This window comes from Podarcis vaucheri (genome assembly GCF_965113315.1).
Source record: "Podarcis vaucheri genome assembly, chromosome: 2".
NCBI classification, from domain to species: domain Eukaryota; kingdom Metazoa; phylum Chordata; class Lepidosauria; order Squamata; family Lacertidae; genus Podarcis; species Podarcis vaucheri.
This window is the reverse complement of record NC_138760.1, coordinates 129,867,635-129,890,299: the sequence shown is the minus strand read 5'-3', so window position 1 is coordinate 129,890,299 and position 22,665 is coordinate 129,867,635. Positions and strand designations below refer to the sequence as shown.

At 48.1% G+C, this 22,665-nt stretch overlaps 1 protein-coding gene across 1 annotated transcript; it reads right to left on the bottom strand.

The window, feature by feature from the left end:
- Window positions 1–9,702: 9,702 nt before the first annotated feature.
- LOC309527437 (uncharacterized protein) lies at window positions 9,703–16,525 on the bottom strand. The gene is made up of 3 exons (XM_082214301.1): window positions 16,447–16,525; window positions 14,548–14,721; window positions 9,703–10,127 (listed from the first exon to the last, which is right to left on the bottom strand). Exons 2-3 carry the CDS (start codon window positions 14,678–14,680, stop codon window positions 9,715–9,717), a joined length of 546 nt encoding a protein of 181 aa, XP_082070427.1. The 5' UTR covers window positions 14,681–14,721; window positions 16,447–16,525; the 3' UTR covers window positions 9,703–9,714.
- Between the last annotated feature and the right edge of the window lie 6,140 nt (window positions 16,526–22,665).

Here is a 22,665-nt window from a genome sequence, read left to right as displayed (position 1 = left end):
CCCCATTTGAAACATCTCCAGTGATTCCAGTTTAATCTGTTTGCACCTCACCCCGCTTCGTAAGGCTGGCATGGTCTGCACACTAGTGACCTGAGAGTGGACCCCATTGAACTCAGTGGGGCTTATGAATAGAACTTGGTGCAAAAACCAGGCACCATCCTGTCCCCAAGCCTGAAAACTGCAGCCCCAGAGCATGGGCAGAATACAGCCGAGTAGCTATTACATGTGGGTGCCCCCACGTCTCAGTGCAAGAGATGCCTTAGCAGTTGAGCTGGCTGGGCCCCAAACCTCTTTCTGCTCATCATTAGAGCTGCTGAGAGACCCTAGAAGGCTGGGAATAGGATCTGGCTCCTGCTGTTTCTTAGCCACCTCCTCATTTTCCTTATTCACGCAAAATGGGGTGATTTTTGGTTGTGCTTTCTTTAGAGAAGCTCTCTTTGGAGCAGGGCGCGTGGCACTCGGGGAGAGACCAGAAATTTTGTAACCACTCCAGGTCAACACCATCATTTCCCTTAATTCCATATCATGTTTCCTTATACCATTTGTAGCAATTAAAGCTTTTCTAACTTTAGTCTGCAACAACTTCTGTGTCATTCACTTATTGTTCTGCAGAATGCGGAGGCTAGACTGGTGACTGGGAGTGGCTGCTGGAACCATGTAAGACCGCTCCTAAAGGAACTACTTTCAAAGTGTTGGTGGTGACATTTAAAGCCCTAAACGGCCTCTGCCCAGGATACCCGAAGGAGCATCTCCAACCCCATCCTTCAGCCTGGACCCTGAGGTCCAGCACTGAGGGCCTTCTGGCAGTTCCCTCAGTGCAAGAAGAGAAGTTACAGGGAAGCAGGCTGAGGGCCTTCTTGGTAGTGGCGCCCTCCCTGTGGAACACGCTCCCATCAGATGTCAAGGAGATGAGTAACTATGTAACCTTTAGAAGACACCTGAAGGCAGCCCTGTATATTGTACGTGCTGGAAGCCGCCCAGAGTGTCTGGGAAAACCCAGTCAACTGGGTAGCAGGTAAATACTATTGTTGTTGTTATTATTATTATTATTATTGACACAGGATGCTGATGGTGTTGCAGCTTCACCCCAGTGCCTTGCCAGGGCAGGAGGGGCATGGTCTTCCTAAAAATGTTGAGCTGAGCAAGGCTGGATGCAGCTCCTGCTCCCAAGAGTGGCACATGCCAGTCTGTGCACTTGCTCTGCTGGGAGGAGCAGATGTTTAACAAGGCTGGAAACCAGATCTCGCCCGGCCCTAGGGACTCCTCCCAAGAATCCTGGGAGCCAGAATTGGTTCAGGACCCTGAGAGTTGCAAGGAGACAGCTTCAGCCCTGCTGCCCAAAGACTGCAATTCCCAGAGTGGTCACCAATCCCCCCTTCTTGCCAGGGAACTCTGGGAATTGTAGTTGGGTAGATGGTGGGAGAGGGTCTCCCCTCCAGTCTCCACACTTGGGGGGGGCTGTATCTCCCCACTCCACAGGGCTTCTCCTTCCTCGGAGTCCTCGGATGCTTCTCTGTCTTATGAAATGCGACTTTCCCCTCAATCTGAAGGGGGCTTATTTGCATGCCCCCCTTTTGTTGCCCCAAAAAGGACTCCTCCCCCAACAAGGAAGGCAGCATCTTGATCCAAAGGAAGAAGAGAGTTGCAGACCTGCTGGAGACTCAGCCCCTCCCTGGCTTGGCGGAGAGGAACTGGGGGCAGGACCCTCTGCTCCCTGACTTGGGGGTCTCCCCCCCATGCATGAGCTGGACGGGGGGCCCCTTGCCTCCTCCCTTGCAGCCCTGGGACCCCCTTCTCCCCGCTGCACCCCAAGGGGGAAGAGAGAAGAGACTCACCGGGTTCCAGGAGGGGCACCGAGGAAGTTTTTGCAAAGCAGAGAGAACAAAGCAGCCTCCTCTTTGCTCGCAGGAAGGGACTGGGCAGGGAGGGGCTTCTGCTGGGGAGGACCTTGCCCTCCCCCGCCCTCCCCTTCCTGTCCTCTCTAGGAATCCAGCTCTGCTCCTTTTAACCCTTGGCAAGCCGAGGGCACCCAGACCGCCCCTCCCTCCCTCTCCCTGCCTGCCGTTTTCCTGCTTCTGCGCTCTAGGGGCTGCCCTCCCTTCTCCATCTGGGCCAAGGACTCTGCATCAAGGGCCCCTGGGATGCAGGGCAGGGGGAGCATCTCTTGGCCCCCCAGGGAAAGAGAAACGTGTGTGTGGAGGGGAGACTTCCAAGGAGACTCTGCAGGTCCCCAACTTGGCAGCCGGATCCCACGGACCCTGCCGGTGGGTCCCAGGGAAGGCGCTTCCAGGAAAGGCCCTTTCAAAGTAGGGATCCAGATGCACAGGGCAGAATGGTAACGGGGAACCCCCACCTCCCTTGTCGTTCGTCTGCACAAGATGGGGGGGCTGACAGCGGAGACGAGCGCCCCAACCCCACAGTCGCCTTTGACTGGACGTAAAGGTCCAGGATTCCTTTTCCTTTGAATATCCCAGTGCTGATGTGCGTGGGGGGAGGGTAATCTCCTGCACGGGAGGGGCTTCATCCTGCCAGGCAAGCCCTGCAGGTGTTGGGTTCCCACTTTGCAGCTGGCATGCATAGATCCGGGGCCCAGTAAGGGCCCTTTTGGGGGGGCCCTCCCTTCCCCATCACTGCATCTTCATCTCTTTGTCCTCTCCGCCCAGGCGACTGTGGGGTTGGGGCGCTCGTCTCCGCTGTCAGACCGAGGGGGCTGGCGTTTGTCCCCAGACAGCTTTTCCGGGTCACATGGCCCGCAGGACTCAACCGCTTCTGGCGCAATGGGGTACATTGGTGAAAACCAGAGTGCACAGAAATGCCACAACTGCTTGTACTGGTATGTTCTTGAAGGAAAAAGGTAAAAGGCAGATCTAGACGGATCCTCGTGAATTCATATGGTTTTTTCATTCAAATTAAATAAAACCACCATGATACTGTAGACTACGTCTTACTCTGTAGACAGCATCAAAAAAATCACGCATCCACTATTTCGTGGGGCCGCTGGGGCGCAAAAACATGGTTAAAAAACACGGATCCTCATGTACCCTCATGATTTTTGCACAAGACCAGCCCAAAGTCACCATCAGTTCAAACATCATGGCCAGGGGCACAGCATCCACCACAAAAATCACGGATCCACGGCTTCCTGGCCATTCCGTGGCCCAAAAACGTGGTTTTGAAGCACGGATGCTCATGGATCCTCACGCATTTTCCATTGGGCCAACCCAAACTCACCGTCAAATCACACATCATGTCCAGGGGCACAGCCTACACCACATAAAACTTGGATCCACGCCTGCCTGGCCATGCCGTGGCCCAAAAACGTGGTTCCGAAGCATGGATCCTCATGGATCCTCATGATTTTTGCACAAGGCCAGCCCAAAGTCACCATCAGATCAAACGTCATGGCCAGGGGCACAGCCTGCACCACAAAAATCACGGATCCACGACTTCCTAGCAAATCCATGGCCCAAAAACGTGGTTTTGAATCACGGATCCTCATGGATCCTCACGCATTTTCCATTGGGCCAACCCAAACTCACCATCAAATCACACATCATGTCCAGGGGCACAGCCTACACCACATAAAACTAGGATCCACGCCTGCCTGGCCACGCCCTGGCCCAAAAACGTGGTTCCGAAGCATGGATCCTCATGATTTTTGCACAAGACCAGCCCAAAGTCACCATCAGATCAAACATCATGGCCAGGGGCACAGCATCCACCACAAAAATCACGGATCCACGGCTTCCTAGCAAATCCATGGCCCAAAAACGTGGTTTTGAATCACGGATCCTCACGGATCCTCACACCTTTCGCATTGGGCCAACCCAAACTCACTGTCAGATCACACGTCATAGCCAGGGGCACAACCTGCACCACAAAAATCACAGTTCCATGGGTTCCTGGCCATACCGTGGCCCAAAAACATGGTTTTGAAGCACGGATCGTCATGGATCCTCACACTTTTGCACTGGGCCACCCCTAAATCACTGTCAAATCACACTTCATGCCATGGGGCACAGCTTGCACCGCAAAAAAACTCGGATCCACGGCTTCCTGGCCATACCGTGGCCCCGAAACGTGGTTTTGAAGCATGGATCCTCATGGATCCTCACGCATTTTCCATTGGGCCAACCCAAACTCACCGTCAAATCACACATCATGGCCAGGGCCACAGCCCGCACCACAAAAAATTAGGATCCACGGCTCCCTGGCAACACCATGGACCAAAAACGTGGTTTTGAAGCACGGATCCTCATGGATCCTCACGCATTTTCCATTGGGCCAACCCAAACTCACCGTCAAATCACACATCATGACCAGGGCCACAGCCCACACCACAAAAAACTAGGATCCACGGCTCCCTGGCAACACCATGGACCAAAAACGTGGACACAGTATTTCAGGTGTGGTCTGACCAACCAGAATAGTGTGGTGGCATTCCTTCACTTGATCTAGACCAGGGGTCTGCAACCCGCGGCTCCGGAGCCGCATGTGGCTCTTTTACACCTTTGCCGCGGCTCCGGGGCGGATACTAGCTAGGGGAGGAGGCGCAGTGTGCGCCCCGACACTCCCCACTGTGGCGGGCGCTGTACTGGCTGTGACGTCGCATGGGGGCGGTGCGTGCGTTAGTCCCGACGTCACCTTCCCACCCGCTGTCAGATCACGGCTCTGGAGATATATTTGTTTTAAATGTCGCAATGGTTTTGCGGCTCCTGGGGTTTTTTCCCTTCGGAAACGGGTCCAAGTGGCTCTTTTTGTCTTAAAGGTTGCAGACCCCTGATCTAGACACCATACTCCTATTGATGCACCCCAGAATTGCATTGGTGTTCTTAGCTGCCACATCACACTGTTGACTCATATTCAGCTTGTGGTTGAGTAAGACTCCCAGATCCCTTTCACAGGTACTGTTGTCAAGCCAAGTGTCCCCCACCTGTGCATTTCATTTTTTCTATCCAGGTGCAGTACCTTACATTTCTCCCTATGGAACTCCATATTGTTGGTTTTGACCCAGCTCTCTAGGCTATTCAGGTCATTTTGAATTCTGACCCTGTCCTCTGGTGTATTAGCAACCCCTCCCAGTTTGCAGTCATTTGCAAATTTGATTAGCACGCCCTCTATTCCATCATCCAAATCATTTATAAAAATATTGAATAGCACCAGGCCCAGGACAGAACCTTGTAGAACCCCAATAGTCATTTTTTTCCAGGATGAAGGTGAGCCACTGATGAGCACTCTTTGGGTTCAGCCCGTCAACCAATTACAAATCCACCTAACAGTAGTTTGTCTAGCCCACATTTTACTAGTTTTTTTGCAATAATATCATGGGGGACCTTTTCAAAGGCCTTACTGAAGTCAAGGTAAGCTGGTACAAGGGAAAGCAGGATTGTAATTACCGTAAAAATTACTGATCACTTTGGATCAGCAGTCTCAACCTAACCTGCTATGTGGGGAGAGCCACGTGTTCCTTTGGAAGGCAAGTGGAATACAGTGTGATATACTGACAGCTGTTTTAAAAGATGTAACTGTAACTTAAAATCCAGTATCAGAAAAAAATAAAAATAGATGGTCCCTGTGTGGATAGTCATGTTTGCATGATGGGGTTCTAAAATCAGTCCTGAAAGTAGATTGAGAATGACTCATGCATAGCTTTTGCTCTGCCATTAACAAGGTGAGCTGAAGCAAATTCTTTTTTTTCTTTTTTCTTTTTTAGTAAATTTTTATTAGAATTTTTTTTAAAAGGTTACAGAAAAAAAGAAAAAATATAAGTCAAAACAGAACAATCAAAAAGGAAAAAGAAAGAACAATACATAAGAAAACAAATATCATCCAAGAACAAAAAAAATAAAATAAAGAGAAACAAGTCAAACCTTTACATCACTTGCTTTCATTCGCTTACTTCCTCGACCTCCTCACACCTCCCATTTTTGTATTCTAATTCAGTTAGATATTTCAGCAAATCCTTTCCAGCTTTGTTTTTATCTTAATAATTTATCTTAATATACTGTGATTTTACATTCTCTTTCACCAATTCATTTTTGCTTAATCCTTTATATCTTTTCTGCTAAAACCACATAGTTTTATTCCAACATCTTTCTAACATTCCTTAATTTAACAATATTTCTGAAAATAAACATTAAATTTTTTCCAATCTTCTTCCACCGACTCTTCTCCTTGGTCTCGGATTCTGCCAGTCATCTCAGCCAGTTCCATGTCGTCCATCACCTTCATCTGCCATTCTTCCCGGGTGGGTAGATCTTGTGTTTTCCAATACTTTGTGATAAGTATTCTTGCTGCTGTTGTGGAGCTGAAGCAAATTCTTTGCTCCCTTTGGGCTTAGCAATATTGCCTACAGCATTCTTGTTGAAGGGCATTGGAGAGTTAGGTGAGGGACACTTTTCTGTTTTTCCATCAAGCCCCCAGACAAGAATGCTACAGCATCAGCCCCAAACACTCAGTCTCATAACAAAAAATACTCAACAGGGTTAGGGCTGAGGGTAGGGGAAGTACAATCATGATCTTTCCAGTCCTCTAGAAGCTGACCCTTTTGGTCATTTTGGTCATGGAGCCAAATATCTGTTCCCAAGTTTAAAGAGTCTAAACTCTTGCATCCAAGAGTATTAAAAGAACTCCAGGTCATAGAATCAGAATCATAGAGTTGGAAGAGACCTGGCAGATGTGAAAACAAACTGGGCCAAAACAAGATGAATTTTAACAGGGAGAAATGTAAAGTATTGCATTTGGGCAAAAAATAAATAAATGAGAGGCACAAATACAAGATGGGTGACACCTGGCTTGAGAGCAGTACATGTGATCTAGGAGTCTTGGTTGACCACAAACTTGACATGAGCCAACAGTGTGATGCGGCAGCTAAAAAAGCCAATGCAATTCTGGGCTGCATCAATAGGAGTATAGCATCTAGATCAAGGGAAGTAATAGTGCCACTGTATTCTGCTCTGGTCAGACCTCACCTGGAGTACTGTGTCCAGTTCTGGGCACCACAATTCAAGAAGGACACTGACAAACTGGAACGTGTCCAGAGGAGGGCAACCAAAATGGTCAAAGGCCTGGAAACGATGCCTTATGAGGAACGGCTAAGGGAGCTGGGCATGTTTAGCCTGGAGAAGAGGAGGTTAAGGGGTGATATTGATAGCCATGTTCAAATATATAAAAGGATGTCACATAGAGGGAGAAAGGTTGTTTTCTGCTGCTCCAGAGAAGCGGACACGGAGCAATGGTTCCAAACTACAAGAAAAAAGATTCCACCTAAACATTAGGAAGAACTTCCTGACAGTAAGAGCTGTTCGACAGTGGAATTTGCTGCCAAGGAGTGTGGTGGAGTCTCCTACTTTGGAGGTCTTTAAGCAAAGGCTTGACAACCATATGTCAGGAGTGCTCTGATGGTGTTTCCTGCTTGGCAGGGGGTTGGACTCGATGGCCCTTGTGGTCTCTTCCAACTCTATGATCCTATGATCCTATGATTTCATGACAATGGGTATAATTTAAAATTTAAAAATTGTATGAGAAAATTTAAAAATTGTAAGAACATAATATATGTATGTAAGAAATCCTAAACTCGAATAAAATAAAATAAATTTTAAATAAAGAAAGTAATGCAAAACAGATTAATCAATTCGACTTTTAAAAACAACTCCTAAAACAGCAATTTAACATGAATTTTACTATCTAACAAGAGCATTGATCCATAAAATGAAAGCAATAATCAATGTACTGTACTATAAAAGAAAGAAGGCAGTACTTTAGATTCAAATTAAAATTATTATTTTTTCTTACCTGCACTGATTGATAGACATTGTTTGGATGGGGGGCTTTTATACATTGCCGCAGTCACACAATCAATCAAAAACAGAGAACAAGCCACAGTCACAAAAACGAAAAAGCCAAATAAAAACGCAATTTCTTTTAGCAAAAAAAAAGAAAAAAAAGAAAAGAGCACCAGATATAAGCTCCAAATATCACCTCAGAACACTGCAATTGGAAATGGAAGGCTTTGATTACAATGGGGGGGGGGCAAATTAGCAGCGCAACAGTGAAAACAGAAGCTCAGGAGCACGTTCGGCTTCCGAAGCAAAGTTCGCAAACTGGAACACTGACTTCCAGGTTTGCAGCATTCGAGTTCAAAGTTGTTGAGGAACTAAGCTGTTTGAGAACCAAGGTACCACTGTATATAGACATGGTTGCCATACATCCAGAATTGTAAGCAGCGTCTAGGCGGAAATTGCTGAAATGTCCGGGAAAATCTCGACATATGGCAGCCCATGTCGCAAGCGTAGATTTCGGCAAACTTCACTTTAAAGGGAAGTCTTCTTTCTGCACATAGCTGTTGGTTCTCCTTCTGCCCATAACTGCTGCATTATGGGGAAGCCTTGCTTCTTCTCTCTTGCTCCTCTTTTCTCTTGCACTCTGGGAAAGTCTTGCTTACAATCTGCTTCTGCACAAACTGTACAAAACTGTTCCAAACACCAGGACATTCTTTTCCTTGTTCAGTCATCCTAAGCACATGGAAAACAACATGACCTGCTCTCCATGCCTAGCTGACCACATCTACAGAACTTGATTGTTATATTGTTTCGTGCCATATTAATCTCTAGTTACAATTTAATTAGGAGGCTTCATGCCTGTCTAGTTCTAGCTCCGATTCCCAGCCTTTACTCCATCAATGATAAATGATCACATGTAATCCCCACCTCTCACATGTAATTCCCGCCTTAGTACTTATGTTAACCAATCACAAGTTTCTTTGTGTATGTATCAACCAATCAGCCACAGGCCCACCTGTGGCAATGCTTGTAATATTCAATAAAAGAGGCTCTCAGGGTCCGCCCAGACAGACGCCTCATGTTACACCTGCCTCTCTCGTCTCCCGTGATTTTTCATTCCTACATCACTTGAAATGGATACGCGCCCCCACCCCACCCCCAGTTCCTTCAAGCCCTCCTCAGAAGGCCTGGTTTCAGACCCTTGATAATCTAGATTGACTCCTCTGCATCATCTTCATGAAGTTTTCCCTTAGCATATATACAAGCTTTCAATCTGTGAGTTTTGTTCTGCAAATCCATTTTTTAAAATCTAACTTAAATGTTGCATTCAACTGATGGTAACTTGACCAGTCTCCCTCCCAACTAGAGGAAGAAGTTCCCTTTATAGGGACCCCACATACAATTAAGCAATACCACACGGCCCTAAACCTAACCTCCCAATACATCAACCTCAGCGGGTAAACTATTGGTCTGCTGTGTCAAAGTTTTACTGGACGTTTGGACAATATTGGTGAGAGCACAGGGAATCTCACAGTCACCACTTCCCCTGGAATAAGAATCACTTCCGTTCAAATCAATAAGTATGTCTGTAATTATGACAATCTGACCAATGCCTAGATGACTTAAGCCCTATATCGGACTCCTCTCGATGGGTTTCACCCCGAATATAGAGCCTGGTCCAATCCCCTGGACATTCTCAGACATACAGAAGTCCTTCTCAAGGTCATGAAGGAATCTGAAGAGGTGATTCAAGCAACACAAAAGGAGATTCCTCCTAAAGACCAGGAAGAACTTTCTGAGAGTAAGAGACAACAGTGAAAAGGAACTCCCTCAGAAGAGAGAGGACTCTCCTTCATTGGAGGTATTTAAGAAGAAGTTGGATGGCCATCTGTCATGGATGCTTGAAATGACCCCCGCATTGGCGGGGGTTGGACTAGATTCCAAATCTACCATTCCGAGTGAAATTTTCTCCACATTCCATGCGCTGATATGCTTTAAACCCTGTATGAATAATTTGGTGGGCCATGAGAGTGGCAGTCTGACTGAAGCTCTTTCCGCATTCCAAGCACGGATAAGGTTTCTCCCCGGTATGGATTCTTTGATGGAAAGTGAGACTGTCTTTTTGACTGAAGCTCTTTCCGCATTCCAAGCACTGATATGGTTTCTCTCCTGTATGAATTCTTTGATGGGAAGTGAGGCTATTCCTTTGAATTAAGCTCTTTGTTTGATGGGAGGACTGGGAGCTCTGACGGATGTTCTCTCCACACTTTGAATATTTATCGGACTTCTCCGCTATGTCGATTCTGTTGTGGTTCCCCTTGTTCTTCCCTTCCAATTCATCACCATCTACAATGAAGAGAGTAGCTCATTAGAGCTTCAGGAAGAAACGGAGCTCCAGATTATTGAACAATGTTAATGGATGCTTGTGATAGAGGAAGAACTGAGCAGAGTTAGATGTGAGGCCTTACTATAGTTTTCACTGCCTTTTTTAGCTGGAATTTCTTGCCTTTTATCTGGGATAGATTTTGTTTGGCTCAGTCATGGAGTCCAATCCATGTTGAAGGTCAGTCATCTCTTTGGTCAACAAAATGCAGACAGAAGCAAAAGCAAAAATGAGACTTCCCTGTGTGGTGCGCTCAGTGGTGGGTCGAGGGAAGTGCTCTGATACAGTCGAGAAAGAGGAAGGACAGTTAAAAAGCATTCTGGGAATTTAGGAACAGGGAAAGAAGAGAAACCAAGGTTAGTAATAAAAGAAGGGAAAGTGCACAGCGCCATCTGGCAGACAATTTTAAAAGTGCAGGCAAAATGTGTTGATGTGCTCATCCTCTGTATTTGAAGCCGACTCCTCTATCTCTTCCATTATTAAATAGTGGGAATAATATTCATAACCTGACGACTCCCAACAGTTTGAAATATTACAGACTTGGAGGTTCTGGTCTTATTTAAAGACATCACCAGCCAAACCTGGGCCAAAGCATATTAACCTGTGTACATAAGAAAAAGAAATGGAAGGTCAAGATGGCTGAGAAGAAAATACAATCTAAAATAACTGTTACTGCCAGCTCCCAAGGTAGGAGACTTTCAATAGCAGAAACTGATCCCAGTGCAGATTTGATAGACTTGATAGTCAACATGAACAAAAATATAAATGATAAACCGGATTCAATGAACAATAAGATTGAACAACATTTAAAAATAATAATAGATCTCCAAGGTCAGGTAAAAGACCTGACAATAAAAAATAAGGAGCTAGACAAAACAGTTCAAGAATTAAAAATCAAGACAAGAAGAAGTGTCCAAACTGATTCAGGATGAAAATAAAGACCTGAGGAAAAATCAGGAGATTATACCGGATGACATAACAGAGATAAAGAAGGCACAAGAGCAATTATTAGATCAGATTGCCGTCTAGGACATGTATCGGCATCAAATGGTTCTGCACTTCTGAGGAATTCCTGAATCCCAAAATGAACAAATTGAGAATAAAATAATCCAAGAGTTAGCAAAGTGGATGGGAGTACAGGAAGACGAATTATTAATGGATGTGGACAAAATATTTAGGATCAGATCAGAAAGATCAAACATGTACAAAGGCCCAGGAGATTACCTAGTGTTTATAAACTCAAGGCTACTGAAAGACAAAATATTTCAAAAAGAAGCCAATGTAAATTAGTAATCGAAGATGGAGAATGAATGAAAAGAATTTAAATGTTGAAAAGATTCTACGTAAAGCACAGGAATTACTTAGAGAATTCTTCCAAATTAATAAAGAGCAAGATACAGATAGTAGAATAATATGGGAGGTGAGCAAAGCTGGTATAAGAAGATTTTATATTCAACAAAATGTGATTCATAAAAGAAACAGAGAAAAGAAAATGTATCAAATTAGAAAAGAAATAGAAGAAAATGAGGAAATATTAGCCAAACATCCAAAACAAGATCAAGATAGAGCTAATGCCAAAAAGTATAGACCAATCTCTCTACTTAATGTGGATTACAAAATTTTTGCTAATATATTGGCCAAGAGGCTGAAGAAGGTCATGTCAGAATATATCCATAAGGTCCAGGCAGGTTTTCTGCCTGGAAGACATATGAAGGATAATATTAGGAATATAGTAGATATTTTGGGAAAGTTGGAAGCAAGAAAAAATTGTAAAGCAATGTTAATGTTTATTGATGCGGAGAAGGCCTTTGATAATGTATTTTGGAGTTTTATGACACATAATTTAGAAAGTATTAGGGTTGGTCAAGAGTTTTTAAACGGTATTAATGTGATCTATCAGGAACAAAAAGCTAAAATTATAGTAAATAATGTGGTATCAGAGAAAATTAGAATTGAGAAGGGTACCAGGCAAGGGTGCCCACTTCCCCCTCTGCTCTTTATTTCGGTCCTTGAGGTCTTGTTAAGCATGATAAGGAAAGATGAACAAATTAAAGGTATATTAGTAGAATCCAAACAGTATAAATTAAAAGCCTTTGCAGATGACTTGGTGTTGACATTACAAGATCCAGACTACAGTGCAGTAAAAGCACTGGAGACAATACAGTGGTGCCCCGCAAGACGAACGCCTCGCAAGACGGAAAACCCGCTAGACGAAAGGGTTTTCCGTTTTGGAGGCACTTCGCAAAACGAATTTCCCTATGGGCTTCCTTCGCAAGACGAAAGCCCATAGGGAAATCTCCGGGACAGCGGGGAAGCGCAGCGCGTCTTCCCCACTGTCCTTGGACCTCCTCCGAAGGCTGGCGGCGGGGCGGAGAGACCTCCTCCCGCCGCCAGCCTTCGTTTCTCTGCTATCCCGGATGGCTTTTGAAGGCAGGCGGGGGGGGGAGCAAAGACTTTCACCCCCCCGCCGCCTTCAGAAGAGGTCCAGGACCTCTTCTGAAGGCCGGCGGGGGGCAAAAGTCTTTGCTCCCCCCTGCCTGCCTTCCCGGGGGCTTTTAAATCGCCCCGGGACAGCGGAGAAGTCCTCCGCTGTCCCGGGGCGATTTTAAAATGCTGGCGGGCGGCAGCGAAGGCTTCGTTCCTGCCTGCCAGCATTTTAAAATCGCCCCGGACAGCGGAGAAGTCCCCCGCTGTCCCGGGGTTTTTTAAAATGCTGGGGGTGGGAAGAAAAGCCCTTGTCTCCCCCCCCCCCCAGCCTTCAGAAGAGGTTGGGGGACACACTGTCGGGGGACCTGGTCTGAAGTCGGTTTCCATAGGAACGCATTAATTGATTTTCAATACATTCCTATGGGAAACCGTGCTTCGCAAGACGAAAAACTCGCAAGAAGAAAAAACTTGCGGAACGAATGAATTTCGTCTTGCGAGGCACTACTGTACAGGAGTTCAGACAGGTAGCAGGAATTGAGTTAAATAAGAGCAAAATTAAAGTATTAGAGAAAAATCTGGACAATGAGGAAAGGAAATTACTACAAGACAGGCCTACTTTTTGTGAAAAAAGTTAAATATCTGGGGGTTAATTTGTCGGTGAAAAATTTGAATTTATACAAAGATAACTACGAGAAATTATGGAATGAAATCAAGAGAGATTTAGCGATTTGGTCAAATTTAAAATTGTCATTAATGGGCCGGATTTCTGTGGTTCAGATGAATGTATTGCCAAAGATGTTTCTTTTTGTTTCAAGCCCTCCCAATTATTCACAATGTGAAATGTTTTAAAGAATGGCAGAAAGCTTAATCTAGATTTATCTGGCAGGGGGGAAACCCAGAATTAAGTATAAATTACTAATGGACTCAAAAGAAAAAGGGGGATTCTCCCTGCCAGATTTGAAGATTTATTTTGAGGCTACAGCTCTCTGCTGGGTTAAGGAATGGATACAACTGGATGATGCTGATGTTTTAGACTTGGGGGGATTTGGCAATGTGTTTGGATGGCATGCTTCTCTATGGTATGACAAGGTAAAAATCATGTAATTAGAAAATCTCTATATAATGTTTGGCTAAAATACAAAGATCTCTTAGAGAGGAAAACACCCAGATGGCTTTCACCAATGGAGGAAAAGGCCCCCAAAAAGTGAAATATGGAAACCAAGTGGTTGAGATACGCTGATCTGTTACTGGAAGATAAAGAAGGATATAAATTAAAACCATTTGATCAAATTAAAGATAAAATAAATTGGCTACATTATCACCAGATTAATGAACTGTAAAAATTAGATAAGAAAAATGGTTTTGCTTCTGAAAAAACTAAGTTGGAAACGGACTTGTTGGACTCTAAAGTTAAAAAATTTGTCTAAAATGTATAATTTATTGTTGGAATGGCATACAAAGGATGAACAAGTTAAATCTGTGATGATAGACTGGGCAAGAGATTTGGAACACAACATAATGTTTGAAGATTGGGAGAGGTTATGGAGGAAAGGGGTCAAGTTCACTGCATGTACGGTGTTAAAGGAAAATATAATGAAAATGATGTATAGATGGTACTTAACTCCTGTAAAATTTGCAAAGATATATGACAATAGTGATAACTTATGTTGGAAATGTAAAGAAAAAGAAGGTACTTTTTATCATATGTGGTGGACCTGCCCCAAGGTGAAAGACTTCTGGGAGAACATTTATAATGAATTGGGGGAAAAGTTGAAATATACATTTATTAAGAAACCAGAGGCCATTCCTCTTGGAATAACAGGATTGGAACTGCCCAAGAAAGATGTTAGACTGTTTTTGTATGCCACAATTGCTGCTAGAATTTTGTTGAGCAAGCCCCAGTACCTCTCCAGCCCCATCCATCCATGTCCCCATCTCCCCTCCCCTGGGACTCACCAGATCTCTCGGACGTCCCTGGGAGGGAACGCTCAGAGGCTGTGAGGAGGGATGCAGGAGACAACCTGACCAGGTCAACTGTCCATCTTCCCCCTTCCATCCTTACGAGCTTTGCAGGATCCGTCTCTTTCATCCTTCCTGAGGAGTCGAGGAGCCACCACAAGCTGCAGGGCCCTGGGAGAGAGGAAGAAGCAAAGGAAGCCTCAGAGGCCCTGCAAGGATTCTCCTGCCCTAGATATTCCCCTGCTCCTGGAGAAGCACAAATGGGGCAGCCCCTTCCCAACAAAAACCCCATTTGAAACATCTCCAGTGGTTCCAATTTAATCTGTTTGAACCTCACCCCACTTCATTAGAGCTGCAGAGAGACCCTAGAAGGTTGGGAATAGGATCTGGCTCCTGCTGTTTCTTAGCCACCTCCTCATTTTCTTTACTCACACAAAATGGAGTGATTTTTGGTTGTGCTTTCTTTAGAGAAGCTCTCTTTGGAGCAGGGCCCGTGGAACTCGGGGAGAGACCAGAAATTCTGTAACCACTCCAGGTCAACACCATCATTTCCCTTAATTCCATATCATGTTTCCTTATACCATTTGTAGCAATTAAAGCTTTTCTAACTTTAGTCTGCAGCAACTTCTGTGTCATTCACTTATTGTTCTGCAGAATGTGGAGGCTAAACTGGTGACTGCTGCTGGAACCATGTAAGACCGCTCCTAAAGGATTTACTTTGAAAGTGTTGGTGCTGACCTTTAAAGCCCTGAATGGCCTTGGCCCAGGATACCCGAAGGAGCATCTCCACCCCCATCGTTCAGCCTGGTCACTGAGGTCCAGCACCAAGGGCCTTCTGGTAGTTCCCTCAGTGAAAGAAGATAAGTTGCAGGGAAGCAGGCTGAGGGCCTTCTTGGTAGTGGCGCCCTCCCTGTGGAACACACTCTGATCAGATGCCAAGGAAATGAAAGAACCACATAACCTTTAGGAGACATCTGAAGGCAGCCCTGTATCGGGATGTTTTATTATGTTTTTATATGTGCTGGAAGCAGCCCTGAGTGTCTGGGGAAACCCAGTCAACTAGGTGGCAGATTATTATTATTATTATTATTATTATTCATACAGGATGCTGATGGCATTGCAGCTTCACCCCAGTGCCTTGCCAGGGCAGGAGGGGCTTCGTCTTCCTAAAAATGTTGAGCTGAGCAAGGCTGGATGCAGCTCCTGCTCCCAAGAGTGGCACATGCCAGTCTGTGCACTGGCTCAGCTGGGAGGGGGCAGATGTTTAGCTGCTGATCCATCACAAGGTTGGAAACCAGATCTCACCCGGCCCTGGGGACTCCTCCCAAGAATCCTGGGAGCCAGAATTGGTTCAGGACGCTGAGAGTTGCAAGGAGACAGCTTCAGCCCTGCTGTCCAAAGACTGCAATTCCCAGAGTGGTCACCAATCCGCCCTTCTTGCCAGGGAACTCTGGGAATTGTATTTGGGTGGAGGGTTGGAGAGGGTCTCCCCTCCAGTCTCCACACTTGGGGGGGGGTGTATCTCCCCACTCCACAGGGCGTCTCCTTCCTCGGAGTCCTTGGATGCTTCTCTGTGTTATGAAATGCGACCCTTCCCCTCAATCTGAAGGGGGCTTATTTGCATGCCCTCTTTTTGTTGCCCCCAAAAGGACCCCTCCCCAACAAGGAAGGCAGCATCTTGATCCAAAGGAAGAAGAGAGTTGCAGACCTGCTGGAGACTCAGCCCCTCCCTGGCTTGGCGGAGAGGAACTGGGGGCAGGACCCCTCCGCTCCCTGACTTGGGGGTCTCCCTCCCCCCATGCATGGGGGCTGCATGGGGGGCTTGCCTCCTCCCTTGCAGCCCTGGGACCCCCTTCTCCCCGCTGCACCCCAAGGGGGAAGAGAGAAGAGACTCACCGGATTCCAGGAGGGGCACCGAGGAAGTTTTTGCAAAGCAGAGAGAACAAAGCAGCCTCCTCTTTGCTGGCAGGGAGGGACTGGGCAGGGAGGGGCTTCTGCTCTGGAGGACCTTGCCCTCCCCCGCCCTCTCCTCTCTAGGAATCCCGCTCGGCTCCTTTTAACCCTTGGCAAGCCGAGGGCACCCAGACCGCCCCTCCCTCCCTCTCCCTGCCTGCTTCTGCGCTCTAGGGGCTGCCCTCCCTTCTCCATCTGGGCCAAGGACTCTGCATCTTATGCAGACTGACTACAAGGGAGGTGGGGGGTTCCCGGGTCCCATTCTGCCGTGTGCATCTGGATCCCAACTTTGAAATGACTAAAAACCTGAATGTTAAAGCGCCTTAAAACCTGTGAGGATACTGTCTCCTTGGATCTCTTTTAAGTCAGGAAGGGAAAGATCTTCTAGAAAGAGAAGAATCCCAAGCCAGTTATGAAGGGTGTGGTGACCCCCTGGGTCTTCTATACTGTCAGAAGTACCTCAGGAGCGTGGAAACTGACAGAAAGTACCACCTTGTTTAAAAATCAAAATATTAAGCTGCAACAAGTAAGTTAAGGAGCTGAAGTGAAATAACTGGAAATAAGCTCAGCATTGGCCATCCTCTCTAGACACCTGTAACATCGAAGAGGAATAACTTTAAAAAAGCAACATGTTATGTAGTGTAGTTTCACCCTGGGCCAACAGGGGGATATTGTATATAGTTTTCACTCAGGTCTGTAGATAGTTTTCACTCAGGTCCGCGGCAGTTATTTTAGGCGGGAACTCTGAGCTGTTATTGTTACAATGTTGACAGCCGGCTGCCTATAAATACAGGCCGGCTGAGCTGTTCACAGTTAGTTCTGTTCCAGCTTACCTTAATAAAGAGCTACTTGAAGGAATCGCTGTGCCGGCTGCTATGTCAACCCACAACTTAATACTGGCGACGAGGGTGGGATAGATGGACATCAGAGCACAGCCAGATGCGGCCAGCCTCTGAACTAAGCTGAATCACAGAGCGAAATCACTGAGCGAAATCACTGAGCGAAATCACTGGGCAGAACCAATTCAGAGCTGACTGTTCTGGCTAGAGCGCTGTGTTCCATCTATCGCCCTTCACGCCGGCATCGGAATCATGGCTTCACTTGTGCCTCTACCGCCGTTTGCGCCAGCCTCTGAATCATGGGACTCCTACCTTGCTCGGTTCGACTGCTACCTCCAAGCCAACGAGCTGACAGCAGTATCAACGGATCGGAAGCGGGGCCTATTCCTCAGCCTCTGTGGGCCTGAGGTGTTTGAGACGGCCCGAGCATTGGTTGCGCCTGAAGCAGTCCAGGCAACACCATGGGACACGATCCAAGAGAAGCTCCGCAACCACTACGCACCGAAGCCGTCCAGGATTGCTGCCCGCCATGCGTTCTACCACCGGAACCAGGCAGAGGGGGAGTCAATCAACAACTACACCACCGCCCTGCGACAGGCTGCAATGCACTGTGAGTTCCGAGACTTAGACGATGCCCTGATGGATCGAATCGTCTGCGGGGTCCGGGACATCCATCTGCAACGGCGTCTCCTAGCCAAGCCAGACCTCACGCTACAGAAAGCCATTGAGGAGGCTGTGGCCTCAGAAGCTGCTGAACGCTCCGCCCAGGAGATCCGCAAGTCCAGCAGCCCGCGTCTTGCTAGGGAGCCAGTTCCGGTGCATCATGAAGAGGCCAGCAGTGATGAGGCATCCTCCAGTGAAGACGATGACGTGCACCAGACAAAGCGGGAGCGCAGGAAGTTCCAACAGAAGTCCAAGGGCCAACCGGAATGTGCTGGCTGCGCAGGCAACCATTCCCGTGCCAAGTGTCGATTCAGAGACGCCATCTGTAGGAAGTGTTCCAGAAGGGGCCACATCGCTAAGGTCTGCCGATCGGCTCCGTCTGACACCCCCCCTTCATCGACTCGCAAGTTCAAGTCTTCACTCCAGTCTGCCAAGGAAAGTTGTTTCGCTCTCACCAACTGCCGCTGCCCGTCTGGAACCACGATTGGCCAAACCAACTCGCCTACGCGACGCAAGCTGAACGTCACGGTGCTCATTGAAGGAGCTCCATGTGACATGGAGATCGACACCGGGTCTGCCCTGTCCATCGTGTCATGCAGCACCATCAAAAGACTGGAACCCAGAGTGTCCAAAAGGCAACTCGACTCTCACCGCGTACACCTGAGAGACTACCAGGGAAATGACGTTCCCGTGGTAGGCGTTGGCCGGTTCCGGATCGCCTTCAAGGATTTTTCGGGCCTGCTCCGGTTGGTGGTGGTCGAAGGTCAGCGGCCAAGCCTCCTAGGGCTAGACTGGTTTGATGCCCTCGGCCTGGAAGTCACCGGCATCAACTGCATCTCTAACGCAGAGACTGAGGGTCTGGTCAAAGACTTTGCCGAGGTTTTTGACGGCACCTTGGGACAATATACAGGTACGCCCATCTCCTTTAGCCTTGATCCACAAGTCGCCCCCATCAAGCTAAAGCCACGCCGGGTTCCCTTTGCGCTCAAGGCTAAGGTGGACGAACAACTGGACAAACTGATCGCCCAAGGAGTTTTGGAGCCGGTTGACCACGCAAAGTGGGAAACCCCCATCGTCACGCCTGTCAAGCCAGATGGGTCGGTGAGAATCTGCGCTGACTACAAGTGCACGATCAACAAGGCACTTCCGCAGCACGCTTATCCGGTTCCTGTTGTCCAACACCTGCTGCATTCCCTGGGTGAGGGTAAGGTCTTCGCTAAGCTGGACCTTGCCCAAGCCTATCAACAACTGCCAGTCGATGATGCCACTGCTGAAGCCCAGACGATCGTCACCCACCGGGGGGCATTCCGTTGCCGCCGGTTGCAGTTCGGGGTGAGTGTGGCTCCTGGCATCTTCCAAAGCCTTATGGAGCGTCTCCTGCAAGGGCTTCCTGGTGTGGTACCATATTTTGATGACGTCTTGGTGTCTGCAGACTCACACCAGCAGCTGTTCGAGCGCCTCCGTGCCGTGCTGACCAGGTTCCAGGAGGCCGGGCTCAAGGTAAAGAGGGAGAAGTGCCAGATTGCCGTTCCACAGGTAGAGTTCCTGGGCTATCTTATCGATGCCTCCGGCCTTCATCCAACCACATCCAAGATCCGCGCTATCCAGCAGGCCCCCACCCCAAAGAACAAAACGGAATTGCAGGCATTCCTGGGGCTGCTGAACTTTTATAACATGTTCCTGCCCCACAAAGCCACAGTGGCTGAGCCTCTTCACCGACTCCTTAGCACTAAGACGCCTTGGGCCTGGGGTCATCGAGAGACGGCGGCCTTCAATGCGGTCAAGGCCCTCCTTTCTTCAGACAGTGTGCTGGTACAGTACAGTGAATCCAGGCCGCTGGTCCTTGCCTGCGACGCCTCACCTTTTGGCATCGGTGCTGTCCTTAGTCACCGTTTTCCAGATGGAAGAGAAGCACCGCTCGCCTACTTTTCCAGGACACTATCTCCGACGGAACGGAATTACAGCCAGCTCGACAAGGAGGCATTGGCACTTGTGGCTGGAGTGAAGAGGTTCCATGAATACCTCTATAGCAGGACCTTTGACCTCATCACTGACCACAAGCCACTCCTGGGCCTCCTCGCCGGTGATCGTCCAACTCCACCGGTCCTCTCACCACGCATGCTGCGATGGACTGTTTTCCTGGCTGCCTACCACTACCGGCTCATCCATCGCCCGGGGAAATCGATGGGCCATGCTGACGCCCTCAGCCGTTGCCCTCTTCCAGCATTTGTGGAAGACCCGGCTCCAGCTTCATCGCTCCTTCTGATTGAGGATCTTCCGGCAGCGCCTGTATCGGCTGCCACTGTGGCCTCCGCGTCTGCCCAGGATCGCACCATCAGCCGGGTGCTCAACTGGGTGTGGAGGGGGTGGCCACAAGGGCCTTTTGCATCGGAGTTCCAGCCCTTCGCAACCAGACAACATGAACTCTCAGCTCATCGCGGCTGTCTGCTGTGGGGAGACCGCGTCGTGATTCCCCAGGGACTCCGTCAGCGCGTCCTGGAGGCTCTGCACGTTGGCCACCCGGGAATTGTCAAAATGAAGGCGTTGGCTCGGTGTTACGTCTGGTGGCCTAATATGGACGATGCCATCACTGCCTGGGTGTCCGCCTGTCAAGCGTGCCAAGAGTCGAGGCCTGCACCACCGGCAGCTAAGGGACACACCTGGGAGACGCCAAAGACACCCTGGTCGAGGGTGCACATCGATCTGGCTGGCCCCTTTCACGGCCGGACCTTTATGGTAGTGGTGGACGCCTATTCCAAATGGCTGGAGGTCGCCCTGATGCCCTCCACCACTACCGAAGCTGTCATCCGGGTGCTGCGAGGCCTGTTTGCAACGCATGGGTGTCCTGATGTCCTTGTCTCTGACAATGGACCGCAGTTCACGTCAGGCACGTTTGAGCGGTATCTTTTGGGACTGGGCATCCGCCATGCCCTAACGGCACCTTTTCATCCATCCAGCAACGGGCAAGCGGAAAGAATGGTGCGCTCGACAAAAGAGGCACTGGCGCGCCTGGACCGGGGAGACTGGCATGAGCGGGTCGCCGAAGACTTGTTCGTGCAACACATCACCCCTCATGCAGCCACAGGGAGGAGTCCTGCTGAACTGCTTATGGGCCGCCGCCTCAGGTCACCGCTCGACCGGCTACACCCAGACTTTGCCGTGGCTGAACCCCCAGGCTGTGCCAACGCACCACGGTCATTTGTCCCAGGAAACCAGGTCTTTGCCCGGAACTATGTGGGGGACATCCCTTGGGTGCCAGCCACAGTAGTGGGAGTCACTGGACCTCGCTCGTACCAGGTGGCACTCGAAGACGGACGTTTGTGGCGACGGCACATAGACCAGCTTAGGCGCAGGGTTGGGGACTTGGACACTACCGAGGTGCCCCCAACTGCGCTTGTGGCTCCAGAAGAGACACGTACAGATGGCGAGGCCCCACCTACACCTCCCTCGCAAACTGCCAGCGTGGAGCCGAACCAAGCCGTTTCAGAACAGACTCAGACCACTCCACTTGCGGAGACTCCACCCACAGCAGCGGATTCAGGGGAGTTGGTTCCAACGCCACCTAGGGTCGCACCACAGCCTCAGCGAGAACTGTGTGGCCCTCCGGACTTGGTTACCAGTCCCCGGCGGTCTGGCAGAGTTTCCAAGCGCCCAACTTATTTAAAGGACTATGTTGTTGGACAGGTATCACTGTTGGTCTAAGTAGGGGAAATGTAACCGATATGCTTTTGTGCCTAATTGAACCATTACGCGTAGTGCTGTATATAAGGAAACCATTACGATTGTAACTAACGCCTTATCTCGGTGGGGAGGGGTGTTATGTAGTGTAGTTTCACCCTGGGCCAACAGGGGGATATTGTATATAGTTTTCACTCAGGTCTGTAGATAGTTTTCACTCAGGTCCGCGGCAGTTATTTTAGGCGGGAACTCTGGGCTGTGGTGGTTACAATGTTGACAGCCGGCTGCCTATAAATACAGGCCGGCTGAGCTGTTCACAGTTAGTTCTGTTCCAGCTTACCTTAATAAAGAGCTACTTGAAGGAATCGCTGTGCCGGCTGCTATGTCAACCCACAACTTAATACAACAGAAGTTTAAAAAAGCTGTGCATTTACTACTTTGTTTACAAGCATGTAACACACACTAAATTTAGTACAATTTATTAATAGGTTTACTGTTTCCTGAAAGAACATTATCTATCTCATGACACGTCCTTTGCTTTTTTCAACTTTGTTCTGTAAAATAAATCTTTCTTGTTTGTTCAACTTCTGCCAGAGTCTCCAAGGATCTTTGTTTACTTTCATACAGAAAGATAATCCTATTTTTATTTTAAAGTATCCCAATAATAATTGGGACAAAATATTTTAAAAGCTGGCAAAGAGACCTTGCCAATTGTATATGGCAAGGGAAGAAAACCAAAATAAAATCAGAAATAATGATGGGGCCAAAAGAAACGAGGGCATTTGCAGTCCTAGATTTAAGAAGATATTTTGAAGCAGCGTGCTGGAGTTGGGTGAAAGAGTGGGTGTTACTAAAAGATACTGAACTTTTGGAACTAGAAGGCTGGGACAAAATATCATCATCAATCTTTATTACAGTCCAGAGACCCAACAAATCGTTACAAAGCAATACACAATTCATACAGCCTACCTCCATGTTAAAC